Source organism: Drosophila takahashii, chromosome 3R (genome assembly GCF_030179915.1).
Source record: "Drosophila takahashii strain IR98-3 E-12201 chromosome 3R, DtakHiC1v2, whole genome shotgun sequence".
Classification (NCBI taxonomy): domain Eukaryota; kingdom Metazoa; phylum Arthropoda; class Insecta; order Diptera; family Drosophilidae; genus Drosophila; species Drosophila takahashii.
In genome coordinates, this window is record NC_091681.1 from 30,549,430 (window position 1) to 30,566,780 (window position 17,351).

Sequence of the window (17,351 nt, forward strand, 5' to 3'; positions counted from 1 at the left end):
TAGTATTAATAAAAGGCTTTTATTAACAGCGGTAAAGCATCACGAATACATAATTATTACAGTGAAGTGCATATAAACTTGACTTTTACAGCGCAGAGTCGGTGGTGGGAATGTCCCAGTCGGGATCATTCAGACAGGAAATCATTTCGTTGTAGCATTCGCCGTGGTTCTTTATATAGGTTCGGTGGGCTTCAGTTTGACAAATAGCCCTAGTCTGTTCAATTTCAGACACTTTTCGTTTCAGGCTAGTGTTGTTATCAGTCGCCTTGTAAGAAGCCTGTTCAAGTTCTTTGGATGCGGAAGGTCCCTGTCATTGGATGGGAACAAATATTAATAAAAATATGGAATAAATCAGAAAATAAAAATAAAATCTCAGAATGTTTGAAATCACCCTGAACTGCACCTTAAAGTATACTTTAAAAAACAGAATTTTGTCTTAAAATATTTTGCTGCATACTTTTAGTCACGCTTTCAAGAGATTTCAAACCTCTAGAAATTCTAAAGTTTTTTGTAAATGGTCCAAAATTGTTTCACTTACCCAGATGGCTAGACAATCGAAGGCATCGGAATTTGAGGTCTTTCCATCGCAGGTAATCAGGGATATGCAGGTGTCCTTTACGGAAATGGTCAGTTCGTCGCGGGCGCCCTTGAAACTTTCGTCGATCTCGGACTGGCCATTATCGTACTTGTATTGGCAAGCGTTGAAATCATCTGTGTACTTATCGACATGCCCCTTGAGGAGGGGGGTGTAGTGTTCCATACAATCGACGTTATAGACATCCGCTCGCATGGCCGGAGTATTGAGCAGGAGATTGATCATCGAGGCCTCCGTCTCAATTTCGGTGGGAGTGGGAACGGCAGCCACGTAGACGGCGCCAATGGCCAGCAAAAGAGTCACAGTCTTGAACAACATTTTCACTTTCAGCACTTGAACAACTGGACAAGAGTGTGGAGCCCAAAGACCCAGATTTGTCTTTTATACTACCCACTCCACCCGAAAAATAGATTTCTGAGATTTACAATCCAACAATTATCGGGTGTATTTTTTTATTCAACATTTATTATCATGACGCTTTGTCGAAAAGTCGTCAGAAAATAGTATCAGTAAATCCCCCAAAAATCCACCTACCACATTTATTTTCTTTATTTATAAATAAATAAAAACAATTTACGAATGAGTTAAGGTTTTACTATTAATTCATATTTAATTGCATTCACAATTTTCTGTAGCTAATTACGTCAAATATACATAAAAATGGTCTATATATCACGGTTTTGTTATCTATTGGTAACAAAAGCTTATAAATATTAATACGAATTATTAGTGATTTAATCGACCTATTTCTAAATGCGAGTACTTTATCGGGAATCGTAGCAACGCAGTGGGCTTTTTTCAAGTTTGTGCTGATTAGTATTAATTAGTCATTTTATTTATTAAAAATTGCATTCCTTTTGAGACAAATAGAAATTATACTGTGTATTCAAAACAAGGTTCATAAATTCGTGCTCGTTATCAGGTTTCCTTTTCACTCACACACTATTATCAGTGATTGAAGTTCCCAATAAATGGTATCAGGTATTCGCAGAATTTAATTATCTACATTCATGTGATACTATATTAAAATCAGACCCTAAGTATTTAAAAAAAGAAAGCACTTTTTAAACTCATAAAGCCCTAATCGAATACATCTTCACGACTTTGATAACTTTTTAAGATGAAAGAATTGGTAGGATTTTGTCTTCCTTTACGTTTCGTAAGACGTTTAAATGATTTTAAGGCTGGGATAATGTTAGCCGTTTGTTTTCGGCTACTCCTACAGAATCGTAGAGTTGGTTTAGATTTGTTTCGTTCGTTTTCATCACAAATGTTCCTGCATGGATTTTTTGTTAGGAAAACACTTTTCTCCCTCTTCTGCATGTGACTTTTCATTTCAATTTCCAAGTTCATATAAACATCATTAAAATCATGGTAACTCACCTAAAAAGAAAAAGGCATTCAGAAACTAAAGTCATCATTAAAATCAGTGTCATTTGCATTAAAGAACTCACGAAAAATTCAACAGTGCCACGCAATTCGAATGGTGGATGAATTTTAGGATCCCTATAAAGCTTCAGACTGTTCCAAATATCTGTAACGTAATCTTTACTAAACAAGTTATAATATCTATAAAGAGAAGCCGATCTCAGGTTTTGGCATGATTCAAGGAGCGCAGGAAAAAAGTTGCTTTCATCTTTCTCTGCGCAATGGGTCGATAATATTTCCAAATCGTGTAGATGTTTAAGTTGGATCAGCATAGGAATAAATTTCTTTTCGGCAAGACCCAGTCGTAGTCTGGTCAACCAATTTATTTTCGTTAATTCAACAACATCTAAAAATTCAAGTTCGGTGTCATCTAAGAACAAACCCCTAAGACTCGATAGAACTTTGAGCTCCTTGAGAAAATCCCACATTGAATATTCTTGAGAATTATTTATTTGCAATTCTGTAAGATTACTGAGCGCTGTTATATATTTAACATCTTCCACTTGGTAGATGGCGCACTCCAGGGATTGCAGTTTCTTGAATTGGGATATCAGTTCTATGTCCTTAGTTGGAAGTGATAGCGAGCGTAGTCTTCGAGGAGATCGTAATATTAAAGACCTCAACAAATTATCAACTTGATGTGCATAATCAAAATAAATACTCAGTTCCTCAAGGTTTGGCAAATTAGCCAAGAGTTCCAAATTTGATGGGGTGTCAAGTTCACCCGAATAACCATCGCTAAGGTTTGATGGGTCATGGCTGAATGTAAAGGTTGATTGTTCCCAAGTTTTGTCAGCGGGTATTCCTAGTTGTAATCTCTTCAACGATTTAATTGCAGCAAGCTCGACCATTTCTTCGGAAGTGAGGCTCCAATGAATACTGAGGCTTTGAAGTTTTAAATCTTCTTTTGAGGCAAGGGCTTTTAAAAGCATTCTTGAAGATCCTTTCATTGACCATCTTCCGGTGATAGTTAGTGACTCAAGATTATTTAACTCGGCCAAATGATAAGGGCTTTTCGAATTACGAAAACTACATTTAAGATATTTTAAGCTTTGAATTTGTGACAGGCTAATGACGTCTTCGGTGTCAAGAAGTTCAACTTCCAATTCCTGTAGATTCTTGATTAATTTAATAAAGGATGGAACTCCAATGTAACCCTTGATTACAAGAATTTTCAAGTTATGAAGTTTAGCTAAAGGCTCGAAAATATTATCCTGATCTTCTGGAATTCCATAGTAATCTAACTTTTCAAGGTCTAGTATTAGTTTTACAGAACTTTTTCTATGTATAATACAGATATGAAACCGATCTGATATGATTCGATCCACTCGGTTTGTGAACTTCATAAACCCATTCAGTTGCCTTCCCTTCATGGCGATTATTTCCTTCAAATTTCTATGATCACAAACAATTGTAGTTAGAGATCGAATGCAAGCTAGTGTATTAGCATCTTCCAGGGTAATTGGAGAGCACTCACTGATATCTAACTTTCTAAGAAGCTGTGCTTCTTTAATTGCCAAGTCTAGAAATACATTTTTTAGTATGTCACCCTTAAATGTACCACTTGCAAATAACAGTCCGATATTTGGTAGCTGGGCAATGCGATCTATGTAATTGACAATGTCGCCGAACTCATCTCTAATTCTATAATTATATTCATCGTAAAGTGACACTTCTAGTCTGCCAAATTTCTCGGCCAAATTAATAACAAAACCATTGTCCTTAATATTTACTTCAAACTTCGTTAGCAATTCCTTTAATTTATCGACAAATATGGTTTGATCCGGACGAACCTTTATTTTGACTACTTTGAGACTCCCAGAATTTGCTAAATTAGCAATGCTCCTTTGATCACTAAAACCGCACGATAAATCTGATAAATTGTTAATTTTTGATATCGCCTGCGTTTCTACTTTACAGAGAAAAGTGTCCGGAATATCTAAAGTATGAAGGATCATTCCTTCGAGACCTTGAAATAGCTTTACCAGAGTTCCCTCTCGATGGTATCCTTTAAGTTGGAGGATCTTAAGCTGAGGTAATTTGGCCAACGCAACATATTCCGAAGCATCTATGTCGGGCTTCATAGTTAAGTCTAGATTTTCCAGCCGGTTACAGTATGGCACAATATCCGAAAACCTTCCATTTAGTTCGGTATTGGTGAATTTGATATGAGATAAATTCGGATTAGAACAGCACAACTGCACCAAGTCTTCGGCATCCATTCGAACATTCAGTTCGAGAGTTTTCAATTGGCCGAACTCTGGCACATTTTGAAAGCTATATCCTGTAAAAGTCACCAGTTTTAAATGAACTATACAGTCTTTAACGATCAAACTCACCCAGAATATTAAGAGTAAATGCTTCAAGAGTGCTCTTGGTTTTGATGGCATCCATCAGTGCCTGAAACCTATCCAAATGTTCGGGATAGTATTGGGTTGGGATGTATCTTAAGAACAAACTCTTTAGTCGACTATTTTCTTGGATCGCATTAATATACAATTTCCAATATATTTCAATATTTTTTTTCGAAACATTTTTCAAAGACTCGTATATTTGCACCAAATCGATTATTATCTCATCTGACTCTCCCAAAACGGCAAAATCAATGTGTAGTTCGTAGTAAATGTCAGAGTTCCATTGCTCAAAATCATTGACAAATTGCTTGCAGCTAATTACAAAATTTATAAGATCCCAGTAATTTACAGGTGCACACCTGTTTGGTAAATCGGTGTCAATCTCGCAATTTCTTTTGATCTGACGAAAAATCTCGTATAAACAAAAATGGTTCAGCTTAAATATTTGAGTGCTGTTCATATTAGCCATTTCAGTCCAAAATTCACAATTTTTTCAATTTTTCGCAAGCCACTGATTAGTTGCAGATCTTCTTTTTAATGTGCTCCTCCGTTTTGTTTTTATTTTTGTGACTCACTACTGAAGTCGAAGAGTATTATGAAGATTCGATTTCGTACCTTATTCAGTTTTATCACATTTTGTTTCTTAATCACAGCAAAAAGTCCTAAAAAAAATTATACATTTCTTATTATCATACATTATTATTATCAAACTAATCACTTGCATTTGTCAATATTTTGTTAGCCGAATAAAAAACATATACTGTTGACTCAGATCGCGAGAATGACTTACTAGCTAGAGAGAAGGGGTATTTTAAAGCTTTGCTTTGGCATAAAGAGAGAGAAACGTTTTCGCAAGAGAAACGTTTTCGTGGTTTCATTCGTGAATATATAATTCTTTCTATACGCTATAAAGAACTTTACTCTTTTTTTTTTGACTGCATATTACTTGGCAAGTACAATTTTTTGCAGTACTGCAATGAAATACAGCGTGTTGATTTTCACTAAAAACAATGTTTTAATGTTAAACTTTTAAACAAAAAAAAATAAATTACATGCTTACGTGGGGGAGAATCGAAAATCGCCTAAACAATATTGACTCAATATATAGACAAGTCACAGCACATTTAGTACAATCCTCAAGTTAATTTTTTTGTTAATACATACAAACCAGTAACTTCGATTTCGGTCACCTTTGTATAATTGTCAACCAATATAAACCGAATTTTAGATAAATGTATTCTGTTTATTATTAAAATAGGAACAGCTGATTTATCAACTTACATATAAATATATGTCCCAAAAACCCAGGGACGCATTACCAATCGAAATAATTAAGAAAATGGCTAAATCCAAAGCTTGAAAACTATTAAAATAAATCATACACAAAAAAAATAATAATATTTTTCATAAATTATGTTTAAGGAAATACTTTATCAAAAGAGGTTTTAAAATAAAATTTTCTTTATATTTGCTACATTATGTTTTTGTTACGTTTCAAAAGAACAAAACGGTCGAATATTGTTTAGCTAAAAATCAAATATTTTTAAACACAAAAAAGTTTTAATTTATTGCCTATGAAACATTTCCCTATGAAACATTTAAACATTTATTAGAGAGAGTTAACAGTCACTTTAAACAACATTCTTATTTTTAAATTTGAATTAGTAACTAGAGACGGCTCAAAAATCAAACGATAGGTGTGTGTACGCGCTATGTCACAAACGGTCTTCCCAAAATATTGGGTGTGTGACTCGGCTAGCATTAGGGATGTGCAAGCATCGATAGTCGCCATTGAGCATCGATTGGCGCATCGATGCTTCTCCACCTCTACTATTTATAAATATTCGAAGAGCAGGGCGATAATTGTGATTATAAGCGTTGTGCGATGCTAGCCAAAGTCCCGAGGAGCCTGTGAGTGTTCAGGATCGGGCCGAGAACGGAAGAGAGTCGCCTCGAGGATAGGCAGGGATTAGCATCCGGGATAACCACCAGCCAGCGTTTCAGGGGCAACAACAAAAGAGACGACTTCTCACCGAAGTGACGCCATTTTCTGTGCGAATAAAGAAGCAGGTGGGGCAGCCAAACCCATTAAAGCGAGATATACACGCCTGTAGGATGAGCAGCCTGATCAACTTCCTCAACCCGAAGCTCAAGCCCTCCGTGGAGAGCGATGCCGTCTGCGAGGATGGCTACACGGCGGCCAATCTGGTGGCCGACGACATGGAGCAGCTGGAACGGGGATTCATGTGCTTCGCCGTCTGCAAGCCGCCCATTGAGATTGTCTTTGACTTTCCCAAGGCGGTGGACATGAAGGTCATCAAGCTGTGGCCCTCCTGCGGCGCCCTGCGCTCCACCGCCTTCGAGCTCCACGGACGACACGATGGCATCTGGGAGCGAGTGGCCTTTGTTCGCGACTTGGGACGCGGTGTGGATTCGGTGACCTTCTGCTATCAGAGCGACTACAACTCGCGGAGCAGCTCGAATTCGGAGCAGAGCGAGAAGGTGTTCTTCTTCAAGTCCGCCCACAAGATCCTGGCCAGCACAAATAGCGTGAAGGTGGTGATCCGGGCCACCGAGCGATGTCCTCCTGTCCTGCGAAAGGTGCAAATGTGGGGGCTGCCTGCTCGTTCGCTGGACAAAGCCGATCGGGAGCTGGTCAAGAGCATCTGGAGCGAGATCAGCGATCCCTATGGTCAGAGGGACGCGGCCCAGACGCCCACGGGCCAAAGGTCGCCGCCGCGTCATGTGCCCGAACTCAGGGAGCAGTCCACACTCTCCATTCCCGAGGAGTTCCTCGACTCCATCACCTGGGAGCTAATGGTAAGGAGTATCGGTTTATTTGCCTGCTTTAAATTCTCTTACATGCGAATACATAACCATGAATCAGCGTCGGCCATTTTGTCATTTTGTCGATTCCACTTCCGCAAGAAATGCATTGCAAGGTCAATTCAATCTGGTCTGAAAATCCTAGAAAATATTATTTATTTCCTCTCTGAATCATTCTTCCGTTTGCTGAAATCATATAAAATCATTATCAATGTGTCTACCAAGGAAATAACGAAATCGTCAGTCGTTCAACCAAGAAATATCAGTTCTTAAATCTTTAAGCAAGATTATTCACCCTAAGATATGATAAAAAGAAAGGTTCAGCGATTTCTAAAGAGAATTTCAGTTATCTTTTTTTGAATGTGAATATGGAAAACGAAGAATATAGAATATTTTAGAATAAAAATATTTTAATACCTCTCCCTTCCTCTAAAAATCCTAGAAAATATTATTCTTAATTTTGATTATAAATTGATTATTTTCTGAATCATTCTTCCGTTTGCTGAAATCATATCAAATCATTATCAATGTGTCTACCAAGGAAATAAAGAAATCGTCAGTCGTTCCATTAAGAAATATCAGTTACTAAATCATTAAGCAAGATTATTTACCCCAATATATGATAAAAAGAAAGGTTAAACGGTTTCTTAAGAAAATTTCAGCTATTTTCTTATGATTTTTATAGATTCTAATACCTTTCCCCTCCTCTGCAGAAATTTACACCCTAAGATATGATGATAAGAAAGGTTCAACGATTTCTAAAGAAAATTTGATTAATTCTTTTTATGATTTTGAATATGTAAAACATAAATTATAGATTTTAATGCCTTTCCCCTCCTCTTCAGATCTTCCCCACCGTGCTGCCCTCTGGAAAAGTGGTGGACCAGTCGACCATAGACAAGCACGCCGAGGAGGAGGCCAAATGGGGCCGCCAGCCCTCGGATCCCTTCACCGGTCTGGAGTACAATGCGCAGCGCAAGGCGATCATCAACCTGGCTCTCAAAGCGCGCATCGAAAAGTTCCTCATGGAGCACTCGGAGCACTTTAAGGCGGTGCCGCGCAGCCTGGGAACCTCCCGCCTGCGTCGCCGCCACGCCTCGCAGTTCGCCAGCAGCACCTGCCAGCCGGGACAGATTAGCCCGGCTGCGGGAACCTATTCGGCGCTGAGCAGTGCCTACAAGCAGCAGCAGCGGAAGAGCAGGGCCACCGCCACGGCCACCTCCTCGTCATCGGCGGCGATATCCTCGGGGGCATCGCCCCACTCACCGCCGGCGGCTAAGAGGGCGAGGCACAGCCATCAAGGGAGCAGCAGCGCCTGTGCCACTGTCACCTCGGCCGCCACCACCTCCATCGATCAGGCCATTCAGCAGGCGCTGCAGAAGGTGACACGCTTCAGCCAGCTGGCGACGAACTCCAGCACAGCAGGTGCTGCTCCTCCTCCTCCTCCTTCGAGCTGCATCAACTGCCGGAGCGCCCAGTTTGGCTACGAGATACGCACCTGCCGCCATTTGGTCTGTCGCGAGTGCCTGGTGCTCCTCTCGCGCGACCAGCAGTGCGTCTGCAAAGTATTCTTCCGCGGCGCCGATGTCGAGCGCTACCACAAGCTGGATCCTTAAGATCGCTGCAATAAGCTTGGTTCTCCCTTAGAGTTTGTAAGCCAGTCGTCAGTCGTCAATCGCTTTAGCCCCTAGGCCTCGTCTACTTTAGTTTATAGTCATATCAGAAGCAGGAGTCGGTCTGTAGAGAAGCCAAATGTGTACACGGGCGAATCCTTAACCGATTCGTCGGCAGTATGTATCAGTATCAGGTCACACGTTTAGTCATAGAGCAGATTACAGATTACGGATTACGGATTACCGATTAGCAATAGAGAAAGCGCGCCTAGTTTTTGTAGACACTTTATATACAGTCCCCAAAAGACAGGATCAGGATCAGGATCGTTCAGCGCGAGTTTATATATTCATACCACTTATACCTAGAATAAAGTACAATAAAACTAAAGCCGATTGTGTAATCAGAGTGACAGCCTTGTTTTTGCGGTCAAATCTAAATTGTTTTTCAAATTTGTTTAACTTATTCATTTTTGATTAGTTCAAATTGTCTTTAACAAATTGTAAATTTAGCTTATTTCAAATTGTCTATAAAAAATGTTAATTTCGATTTCAAGAAAATCTACAGTTTTCATTAGTATTAAAATCGAATATTTATTTTTATTCTGTATCGTTTACTGTGTATCGCAATCGTTTAGTTATATTTTTGTACGTTTTATTATGTACGATATACTTTATTACAACACTCTCAATAAAAGAATATTAAAAAAAAAAAATAATTTTATTATTTGGTTGCAGTTTTTAATAGAATATTTTTAGTTTCCAAAATTAGATAAATATTTCTGTTCTTAATCCACAAAAGCACTTGCATTGCGAATTACTTGCACAATTTTTATTTGAGTTATTTTATTTTTAAATCAAATAAAAACTAATTTATAGATTTCTTTTTACGTATGTTATTTTACACAATGTTATCTACATTCGAATGTGGCGCCCTCTGTTATCATATTCTGGAACTTCTATTCTAGCCTATCGATATCGATACAAACAGCTGTTTAAATTCCGCTGCCTTGTAAACATTTCAAAATCTATTTGAATTTTTTGATTTTTCAGATTTTGAATGTCCGGAGAGGCAAATAACACCCCGCAATCGGGCCGAAGGCCGCGCCTCGGATTGGGCAGGCGTGGTTGCCAATCCACGCCCCTAATGAGACTTCAAAGGGAGGAATCCTCTGGAAGTACCCCAAAAAATGGCAACCAGGAGACTCCAAGGGCTTTAGCATTATCCCTAAGCGCCCGCAGGATAGGATTGTCCAAAAACAGGACGGAATTAACCAAGAAGAAGCTGGAGTTTGCTGTGGCCCAGGAAAACAAGGAAGAGGAGCATGAAATTGTAAAGAGAACAGCCAAAAATGAGATTAAGAAGCCGGATAAAAAGAAAAAGGATCCTGCAGAGCATTCCCATAAGCCAGAGGATGAAGAGATGCCCCAGGATCCCCAGAAGAACCGGTTAGAAGAAAGTCCCCAGAACAGCAAAATCACAGAGCTCCAAAGTGATGTAGAAATCTGGCGCCAGGCATTCATAGCCTCTGTGGACGATCTCCTGGCGATGGCGGAGCCAGGACTCTCGAAGCAGGACCTCCTCGCCCAGCTGGGCATTCCCCTCGAGATGCTGCGCTACCTCGAGGAGGAGGACTGAACCCTAGTTAAACATAGTTTGCCATAAGATTTAACATTAAGAAACTGTATATTCCCAGTGCAACAAGGAGGAAACTCAAAACCTATCAGCAAAACTAGTATTTGTGCGGGCGCACGGGCCTCTCGGGATCGAAGAGCTTGGGGTCCTGCAGGAAGTCGAGGTCCTTGTGATAGCCCGGCATCAGCAGGCACTGCTGGGCGCGCAGGATGGCCTGCTCCACCTGCTCCTGCCGGCGCTTGCATAATCCGGTGATGTGCCGGCCGTAAATGCGTCCCGTGTAGGGCGATTGGAACTGGGACAGCAGCTTGACGTTCTTGTAGTGCGGCTCGATGCTATGCTTGCACAGGATACACTGCTGGGGGTCCTTTTCGTAGGGATTCGTTATGTCAATGGGCAGATCCGAGTTTTCACTTTCCGCTGCAGCGGAATAAAGGCGGCTGGTGGTGGCCATTTGCTGTCTGCCCACCAGGTTGACCACCGTGGCTATAGAGTACATAATTAGCAAGGTTTTCTTATAATTGTCCTACTTTTAACTCACCATTTTGCGCCAGAAATTTACCTAATTTAAGCATATTTATTTTTTTATTACCAATATTTACCTCGTGCTATCGATATCGATAGAGCGATAACAAAACAGCCCCTTAGCAGTGTTGGTAAATGCCTGCATGTAACATGTGTTCTACCATCGATATATCGATAGTTTTGCTGGCTAAAAATTAATAAAAACACAAAAATGAAACCGAGATCCCAGAAGACCCAAGGAAAATCTCATGGAAAACCCCAGGGAAAATTCAATAAAGGTCCTGGCAAGGTGGCCCACAATCAGAAGCCCTATTTCAAGAAGAAAAACCAGCAAAAGGGAAAAGATGTAAGTGAGAAAATCAATTAAAAGGAAGTGGTATACACACATGTTTTTTCAATATCTTGCAGGACAAGCCAAATAAACCCGAGATCCGGAATATGAAACGTCAGGAAAAGGCTTCCCAGGAGAAAGCGGAAAGGGAGAAAGTTCGGGCGGAGCGGGATGCCCAGATAAAAGCCTATAAAAAGAAGCGCTTGGAAAAAACAAAGGCCATCAGCAAAAGGACCCAAAAGGGACAGCCTTTGATGAAGGATCGCATGCAACTCCTTTTGAAGCAGATCGAGGAGATGAAGGGCCGTTAAGTGAGTCCCAGGACGTCTTGTGATATGAGAAACACGGAAAAGGGTTTTTTCATTGACATCAAACTCGGTATGATGGATTGATTAGGCCCAATACTATAGGAACTTTATCTATAGGGCTCACAAAGAATTGATTATTTTTACAATAGCCTTACTTTATTTTTAATTAAAATACATTGTTTTCCACGACTATATTCGTTTGTATACTATTTCCAAGGTTATAATACTAGTTTTCATTATTTCAGGTATTCCGTCAATCAATTTTCTTTAGAAATACTCAAGATTACAAAACTTTTTATTGAGAAAAAGACTAATAATACACTGTTTGAAATATAATAGGTTATTTTCCTCTTCATTCTGCCTAAAGTATAAAATTTTTTGTTTAAATTTTTGATTCATATTTATTTTTTTCTGACAAGAATGTTCCGTTAAGTTTTTTAGAGTACAGACAGTAAAAAAATATTTGATGGCCGTCAGCTGGGTGATGGACTTATCTCGCGTACATCTAGGGCTTCGATTCTAGATGGATGAGGGGTAACTATCTGTACACCTGGAAGTGCGACTACACTCTCCTCGCGAGGGCGGCCGGAAACAGGTCCTTTTGGCAAGGTCATGTCTCTGCCGAAAGGACGCTGGCGAATGGTAGTCGGGCGAAGAGAAGAAAACTCTGGAAGATCACCCCAATCCAAGGCGGAACAGCCGGCGCCGAAGGATGTGTGGCCGAGGGGGAACTCGGTTCTTAGCCGGCGAACTCTGCGCACCTGTCGACCCGCAGTTTTAAGCTCCAGACTTCCTGCGGCATCTCGGGCTCTGCTGTGGGCGACCTTTTTTCCCGTGTACTCGTGGGAATCAAATGAATAGCTTAGAAGAATATGAGTCAGATGCTGCTCCCAAAGCATCAAGAAACCAAAAATCAGGTCCTGACTTTGTCCGGTTGAAAACCAACCAAAAGAAGATGCTGCGAAGGGCTCTGCAAGAAGGTCTCACCAGAGAAAGGGCTTTGGAATTAGCTCTAGCTATTCCCGTTGCCAGGAGTCTCCTGCCTGCTCCTTATGGCATACAAACGAAGTCACCCTATCCTTATTCCACTTTCCTGAAATGTGTAAAAGTCGGCTTGTCACCGGCGATCCCTGGAAATCCCCTGACCACCGAGCAAATGTCCAGGATCAAGGAGGCCATCATCGATGTCACCGTGGAGCAATCCGGCAGCCAGAAGCCCCAGTTCGAAGGATGCTTTTGTCGAAGAGGTTGGCTTCTCATAATTTGTTCGGATATAAACACCTCGGAGTGGCTGAATCGAAACTTATGCCACATTCAATCCAAAGTAGACGTTAAACTGAAGCTATTAAAGGAGTCAGAGCTACCGAGAAAAAATGTGGTTCGTGGCTACTTTCCAGACAGTCTAACCACTAGCAATAAGAAGGTCCTGGATATTATAGAGGCCCAGAACTCAGTTTCAACCGCAGAATGGAGGGTCATGAACCGATTGACCCAGGGTGATCTTTTGCACCTTGTCATGGCAGTGGACAATGAGTCACACAGGAAACTGGTTAAAATCGGTGGGAACATCTCTTACCGATTCGGACATGTAAAACTTTATATGGATAGGAAATCGGTTTTAAATGGCAGAGAGAAAAAATCGAATATGGAACCATTAGAGAAGAAATCCCAGGGAAAATCAGCTTCAAGCCAGACAAATGTGCCTCTACTTCAAGAACCTGCAATGAGAAATGATGGTCCATGGAATTTCTGTGATACTCCAAGGAATACCTATAATAATTCATGGAATCAACAGCCAAACTTCACTTCAATTCCCATTAATCCTAGTGAATATTTACCATACTTTAGGTCTCCAGAATTCTCTGGATGGGGCTTCTGGAATGGAGGATTTTCTAGAGATCAATGTCAACCTGAATGAGTTCGAAAGTCAAGTAAGTTGTTATTTAAAGGAAAAGGATTTAATAAGTTTTGAATAGAATTAGCTGGAAATGTCTTTTGATATTGGTGTTCAATACTTTCCACTAATGAGCTTTATTTTCAGAATCTGAAAGTGAGATCGACGTTTCCCATGCGAAATTTCTAGTACAATTCGTGTTTTTAAGGTATTTCGAGTTTTTAATGAGTAGACATTTATACAGGACTCTTTCAATTTCCACTTCCACCAACAACAAAATGGAAACTATTTAACCAATAACACTAGCTTGATTTTGCTTACAGCAACCGAAACAGTCTGATACAGTAACACCTGTTACACTAAGATAATCCAGTATTGATGGACAAAAATCAACCAATATAAAACTAATCTGTAACACTGGTTACACTGAAAGGATCCCCAAAATCATAAAAACAGTACCTGGTACAAAAATTCTTAAAATTTGGGTATAAAAGCAGATCTTACCCTGAAAAGAAAATATTCTATGCAATCATACCTCACTTCAGAGTCCCGCATATCATTATAATTTTCCCCCAAAAAAAGTATATTTTCTTTCAGTAGTACTCAACTCCGACAAAGCAATAAAAGCAAATGATGATGGGGAAAAATATGCCATTGAAATCTGTAAAATCCCCTGGGTATTCAGAATATCAAGTTTTCCGCGCACGCTCCTTTCGCTAATTAAATCTAATGCAACCTGTAATAAATTCGCTTGTCGCACTTTTCCGGCCGTGCGAATCAACCCTTTTTTTCGCGAGTCTATGCAAATTTTTGCCGGCAAATTGCCCTGGTGCCATTGAGCCTTATCATCTATAGCATCCTGAATCCTGAATCCTGTACCTGCCAGAGTCACCCTCGCAGATCCTCCGATTCCCTCGCGATTTCGCGAACAAAGCAATTTACTGGCAGCCACGCGATTCAATTTTCACCAAAATATTCGGCATAATAGTAAAGTTTTATGCGAATTCCGCTGGCAGAACATCCGTTTCCGCCTGCCAAAAGGGGGGAGGCTAACTTTGGACCACCCTTCCTTCACTTGAGATTGACAATCAGCATGCGGTCTCATATCCGCTGGAAAAGCAAACAGAAAGCGGGGGAAAACTTTCACTTAGGCGAATATTGCGAAACTATTGGGCTGCACAAACACAACCCGTTGACACAAATCGCACTAAATCAAAAATTATACTTTGCACAAATAAAAAGGGAAGAGGATGGGATGGAGGATTCCTCCTCGCAGGAAGTCTCTACACCCTGTGGCCATAAATCTCATCTAGTCAAATATTGAATTACGCCGGATGAGAAAAAGGGTTCGCTGGCGATTCGCAGATCCAATTTAGTGGGTCAGAAGGATATGGCACATCCCTTTCTATACTCACCGTATAGTATGTGTGACATTTTTCCGGCCATCGCGCTTTGTTCTGTTTATTTAATAAAAATTTCAAGTTATGAGTGCTCAAAGGGTCGTTTATGTGTCGATAATGAATAGTTATGGCCATTCCGAGGGTTCTGATTCATAATGCTTTGTTTGGGTCGCTTATAATGCAATTTATGCATGTTTATGTTCGAGTAGTTATGGAGTTTTGTTTGGGGTGACAATGGGTTAAGGGCTTTGCATTCCTTATATTACATTTTTATTGACAAAGAAAACACGCCCGTTGCCAAAAAAAAAACATTACAGACATAGGTGAGTTGAACATACATTTTAAATACTACATATTTAATTAATTTCAGGTACCTCAAAATATTAAAACAACATTACCAAAAACTTTGTAATACTTGGAAACGTTTTTATTTTGCCTGCTTTATAAAATAAACAAAAACATATGGGCGGTTCTTTTACAAACCGAACACCTTTTATTGGCTCACATTTTTGATTTGCCTGAAACTTTTTTTACACGTACTATTCGGAAAATAAGTAAACACGTGAATCAGGATTTGACCGAAAAAAAATTATTTTCCTAGTTAGAATTTTTTTAAGTGTGCCAAAAATTGTTAAATTTGAAAAAGTACCCTCTCATTGAAAATCTGTATCTCCGGTTATATGAATCCAATTGACTTCATGTCTTTTGCATTAATTCCTCTAAAACCTCTCCTTTCAAAATAAAATTTAAAAAAAAAATTGTTTTTTTAATTTCTTAAAAATAACAACAAATTAAGATTTAAAAAAAATTTTTAACTATTGCCCCCACAAAAAAAATTTTTTTTTTTTATTTTAATACTTGCGCCATATTGTTAGTTACAATCGGTTTTTGTAAAAAGTTGGAGCCACTTTTAGTTTTTAAAATATCGAATTTGTTTTAGCAAGGCCTCGGCTTTTTTCTATGAAAAAACGTCGCAGCAAGTAGATATACTCTCTCACTCTTATCGGATCCTAATGGAATTTATGTTTTCTCATTGTTTACTAGTCCTTTAACAATTGTTAATGATTAAAAGTTAAGTTTTAAGTTTTTTGACAATTTCTGAATGACAAAAAGTAAAAAGACATTTTTTAATCAATTAAAAACTTACAACTATTTATTTAACCGTCTATTTAATAAACAATAATTTTAAATTTATTTTATTTATTATTTTTTTATATTATGTAATTTATTAAACATTTTTAAATATTTTTTTTTTAAGTTTTTAAAAAAATTTATTTAATAAAAATAAAAAATTATAAAATTTAATTAATTTTTTTTTTTAATTTAAAAATAAATATTTAAAAATGTTTAATAAATTACATAATATAAAAAAATATAAATAAAATAAATTTAAAATTATTGTTTATTAAATAGACGGTTAAATAAATAGTTGTAAGTTTTTAATTGATTAAAAAATGTCTTTTTACTTTTTGTCATTCAGAAATTGTCAAAAAACTTAAAACTTAACTTTTAATCATTAACAATTGTTAAAGGACTAGTAAACAATGAGAAAACATAAATTCCATTAGGATCCGATAAGAGTGAGAGAGTATATCTACTTGCTGCGACGTTTTTTCATAGAAAAAAGCCGAGGCCTTGCTAAAACAAATTCGATATTTTAAAAACTAAAAGTGGCTCCAACTTTTTACAAAAACCGATTGTAACTAACAATATGGCGCAAGTATTAAAATAAAAAAAAATTTTTTTTTTTGTGGGGGCAATAGTTAAAAAATTTTTTTAAATCTTAATTTGTTTTTATTTTTAAGAAATTAAAAAAAAAATTTTTTTAAGAAATTTTATTTTGAAAGGAGAGGTTTTAGAGGAATTAATGCAAAAGACATGAAGTCAATTGGATTCATATAACCGGAGATACAGATTTTCAATGAGAGGGTACTTTTTCAAATTTGACAATTTTTGGCACACTTAAAAAAATTCTAACTAGGAAAATGATTTTTTTTCGGTCAAATCCTGATACACGTGTTTACTTATTTTCCGAATAGTACGTGTAAAAAAAGTTTCAGGTAAATCAAAAATGTTAAATTTTTTTTTTGCCCAAATCTGTTCGGTTTGTAAAAGAACGGCCCATATACAAACAACAAAACAAAATGTTTTAATCATATATTGTGTACACACGGTAATTCTTTTTAAATTTTTATATTTTCTACGACATCAATACAGATTAATTATGGCTCAAAGTAAATAAAAGCCTGTGAATGATCATAGCAACGCCGATTCAGCTGTTTTGGGTTTTTCGTAGAGCCACCGGGGGTTTACTTTTCGATTTAACGACGGATCTCGCCTTTGGTAAAATCCAAGCTGATAAGAGACCCATGATGTCATTTTCATCGGGACTTTGTTGTATTTAGTCGAGTCTAAAATACTTAATCAAGAGTCATCCCGGCTAT

At 38.3% G+C, this 17,351-nt stretch overlaps 6 protein-coding genes across 6 annotated transcripts; 4 read left to right on the forward strand and 2 right to left on the reverse strand.

Annotated features, from left to right (window-relative positions):
• Nucleotides 1-9: 9 nt before the first annotated feature.
• On the reverse strand, nucleotides 10-941 carry LOC108065281 (uncharacterized). The gene is made up of 2 exons (XM_017153207.3): nucleotides 539-941; nucleotides 10-307 (listed from the first exon to the last, which is right to left on the reverse strand). The coding sequence occupies exons 1-2, from the start codon at nucleotides 911-913 to the stop codon at nucleotides 86-88; spliced, it is 597 nt and encodes a 198-aa protein (XP_017008696.2). The 5' UTR covers nucleotides 914-941; the 3' UTR covers nucleotides 10-85.
• A 5,230-nt stretch (nucleotides 942-6,171) lies between these two features.
• LOC108065421 (RING finger protein 37) lies at nucleotides 6,172-9,532 on the forward strand. Its single transcript, XM_017153413.3, has 2 exons — nucleotides 6,172-7,197; nucleotides 8,049-9,532. Exons 1-2 carry the CDS (start codon nucleotides 6,493-6,495, stop codon nucleotides 8,817-8,819), a joined length of 1,476 nt encoding a protein of 491 aa, XP_017008902.2. The 5' UTR covers nucleotides 6,172-6,492; the 3' UTR covers nucleotides 8,820-9,532.
• A 274-nt stretch (nucleotides 9,533-9,806) lies between these two features.
• Nucleotides 9,807-10,452, forward strand: LOC108065386 (uncharacterized). The gene has a single exon (XM_017153369.3). It carries the CDS (start codon nucleotides 9,874-9,876, stop codon nucleotides 10,450-10,452), a length of 579 nt encoding a protein of 192 aa, XP_017008858.2. The 5' UTR covers nucleotides 9,807-9,873.
• Nucleotides 10,453-10,476: 24 nt separating this feature from the next.
• mRpS18C (mitochondrial ribosomal protein S18C) lies at nucleotides 10,477-11,134 on the reverse strand. Its single transcript, XM_017153370.3, has 2 exons — nucleotides 10,991-11,134; nucleotides 10,477-10,935 (listed from the first exon to the last, which is right to left on the reverse strand). Exons 1-2 carry the CDS (start codon nucleotides 11,022-11,024, stop codon nucleotides 10,547-10,549), a joined length of 423 nt encoding a protein of 140 aa, XP_017008859.1. The 5' UTR covers nucleotides 11,025-11,134; the 3' UTR covers nucleotides 10,477-10,546.
• Nucleotides 11,125-11,805, forward strand: LOC108065388 (thyroid transcription factor 1-associated protein 26). The gene is made up of 2 exons (XM_017153372.3): nucleotides 11,125-11,320; nucleotides 11,383-11,805. Exons 1-2 carry the CDS (start codon nucleotides 11,186-11,188, stop codon nucleotides 11,614-11,616), a joined length of 369 nt encoding a protein of 122 aa, XP_017008861.2. The 5' UTR covers nucleotides 11,125-11,185; the 3' UTR covers nucleotides 11,617-11,805.
• Nucleotides 11,806-12,096: 291 nt separating this feature from the next.
• Nucleotides 12,097-17,262, forward strand: LOC108065384 (uncharacterized). The gene is made up of 3 exons (XM_044395540.2): nucleotides 12,097-13,544; nucleotides 13,655-13,715; nucleotides 17,125-17,262. The coding sequence occupies exon 1, from the start codon at nucleotides 12,467-12,469 to the stop codon at nucleotides 13,529-13,531; it is 1,065 nt and encodes a 354-aa protein (XP_044251475.1). The 5' UTR covers nucleotides 12,097-12,466; the 3' UTR covers nucleotides 13,532-13,544; nucleotides 13,655-13,715; nucleotides 17,125-17,262.
• The last annotated feature ends 89 nt before the right edge of the window (nucleotides 17,263-17,351 follow it).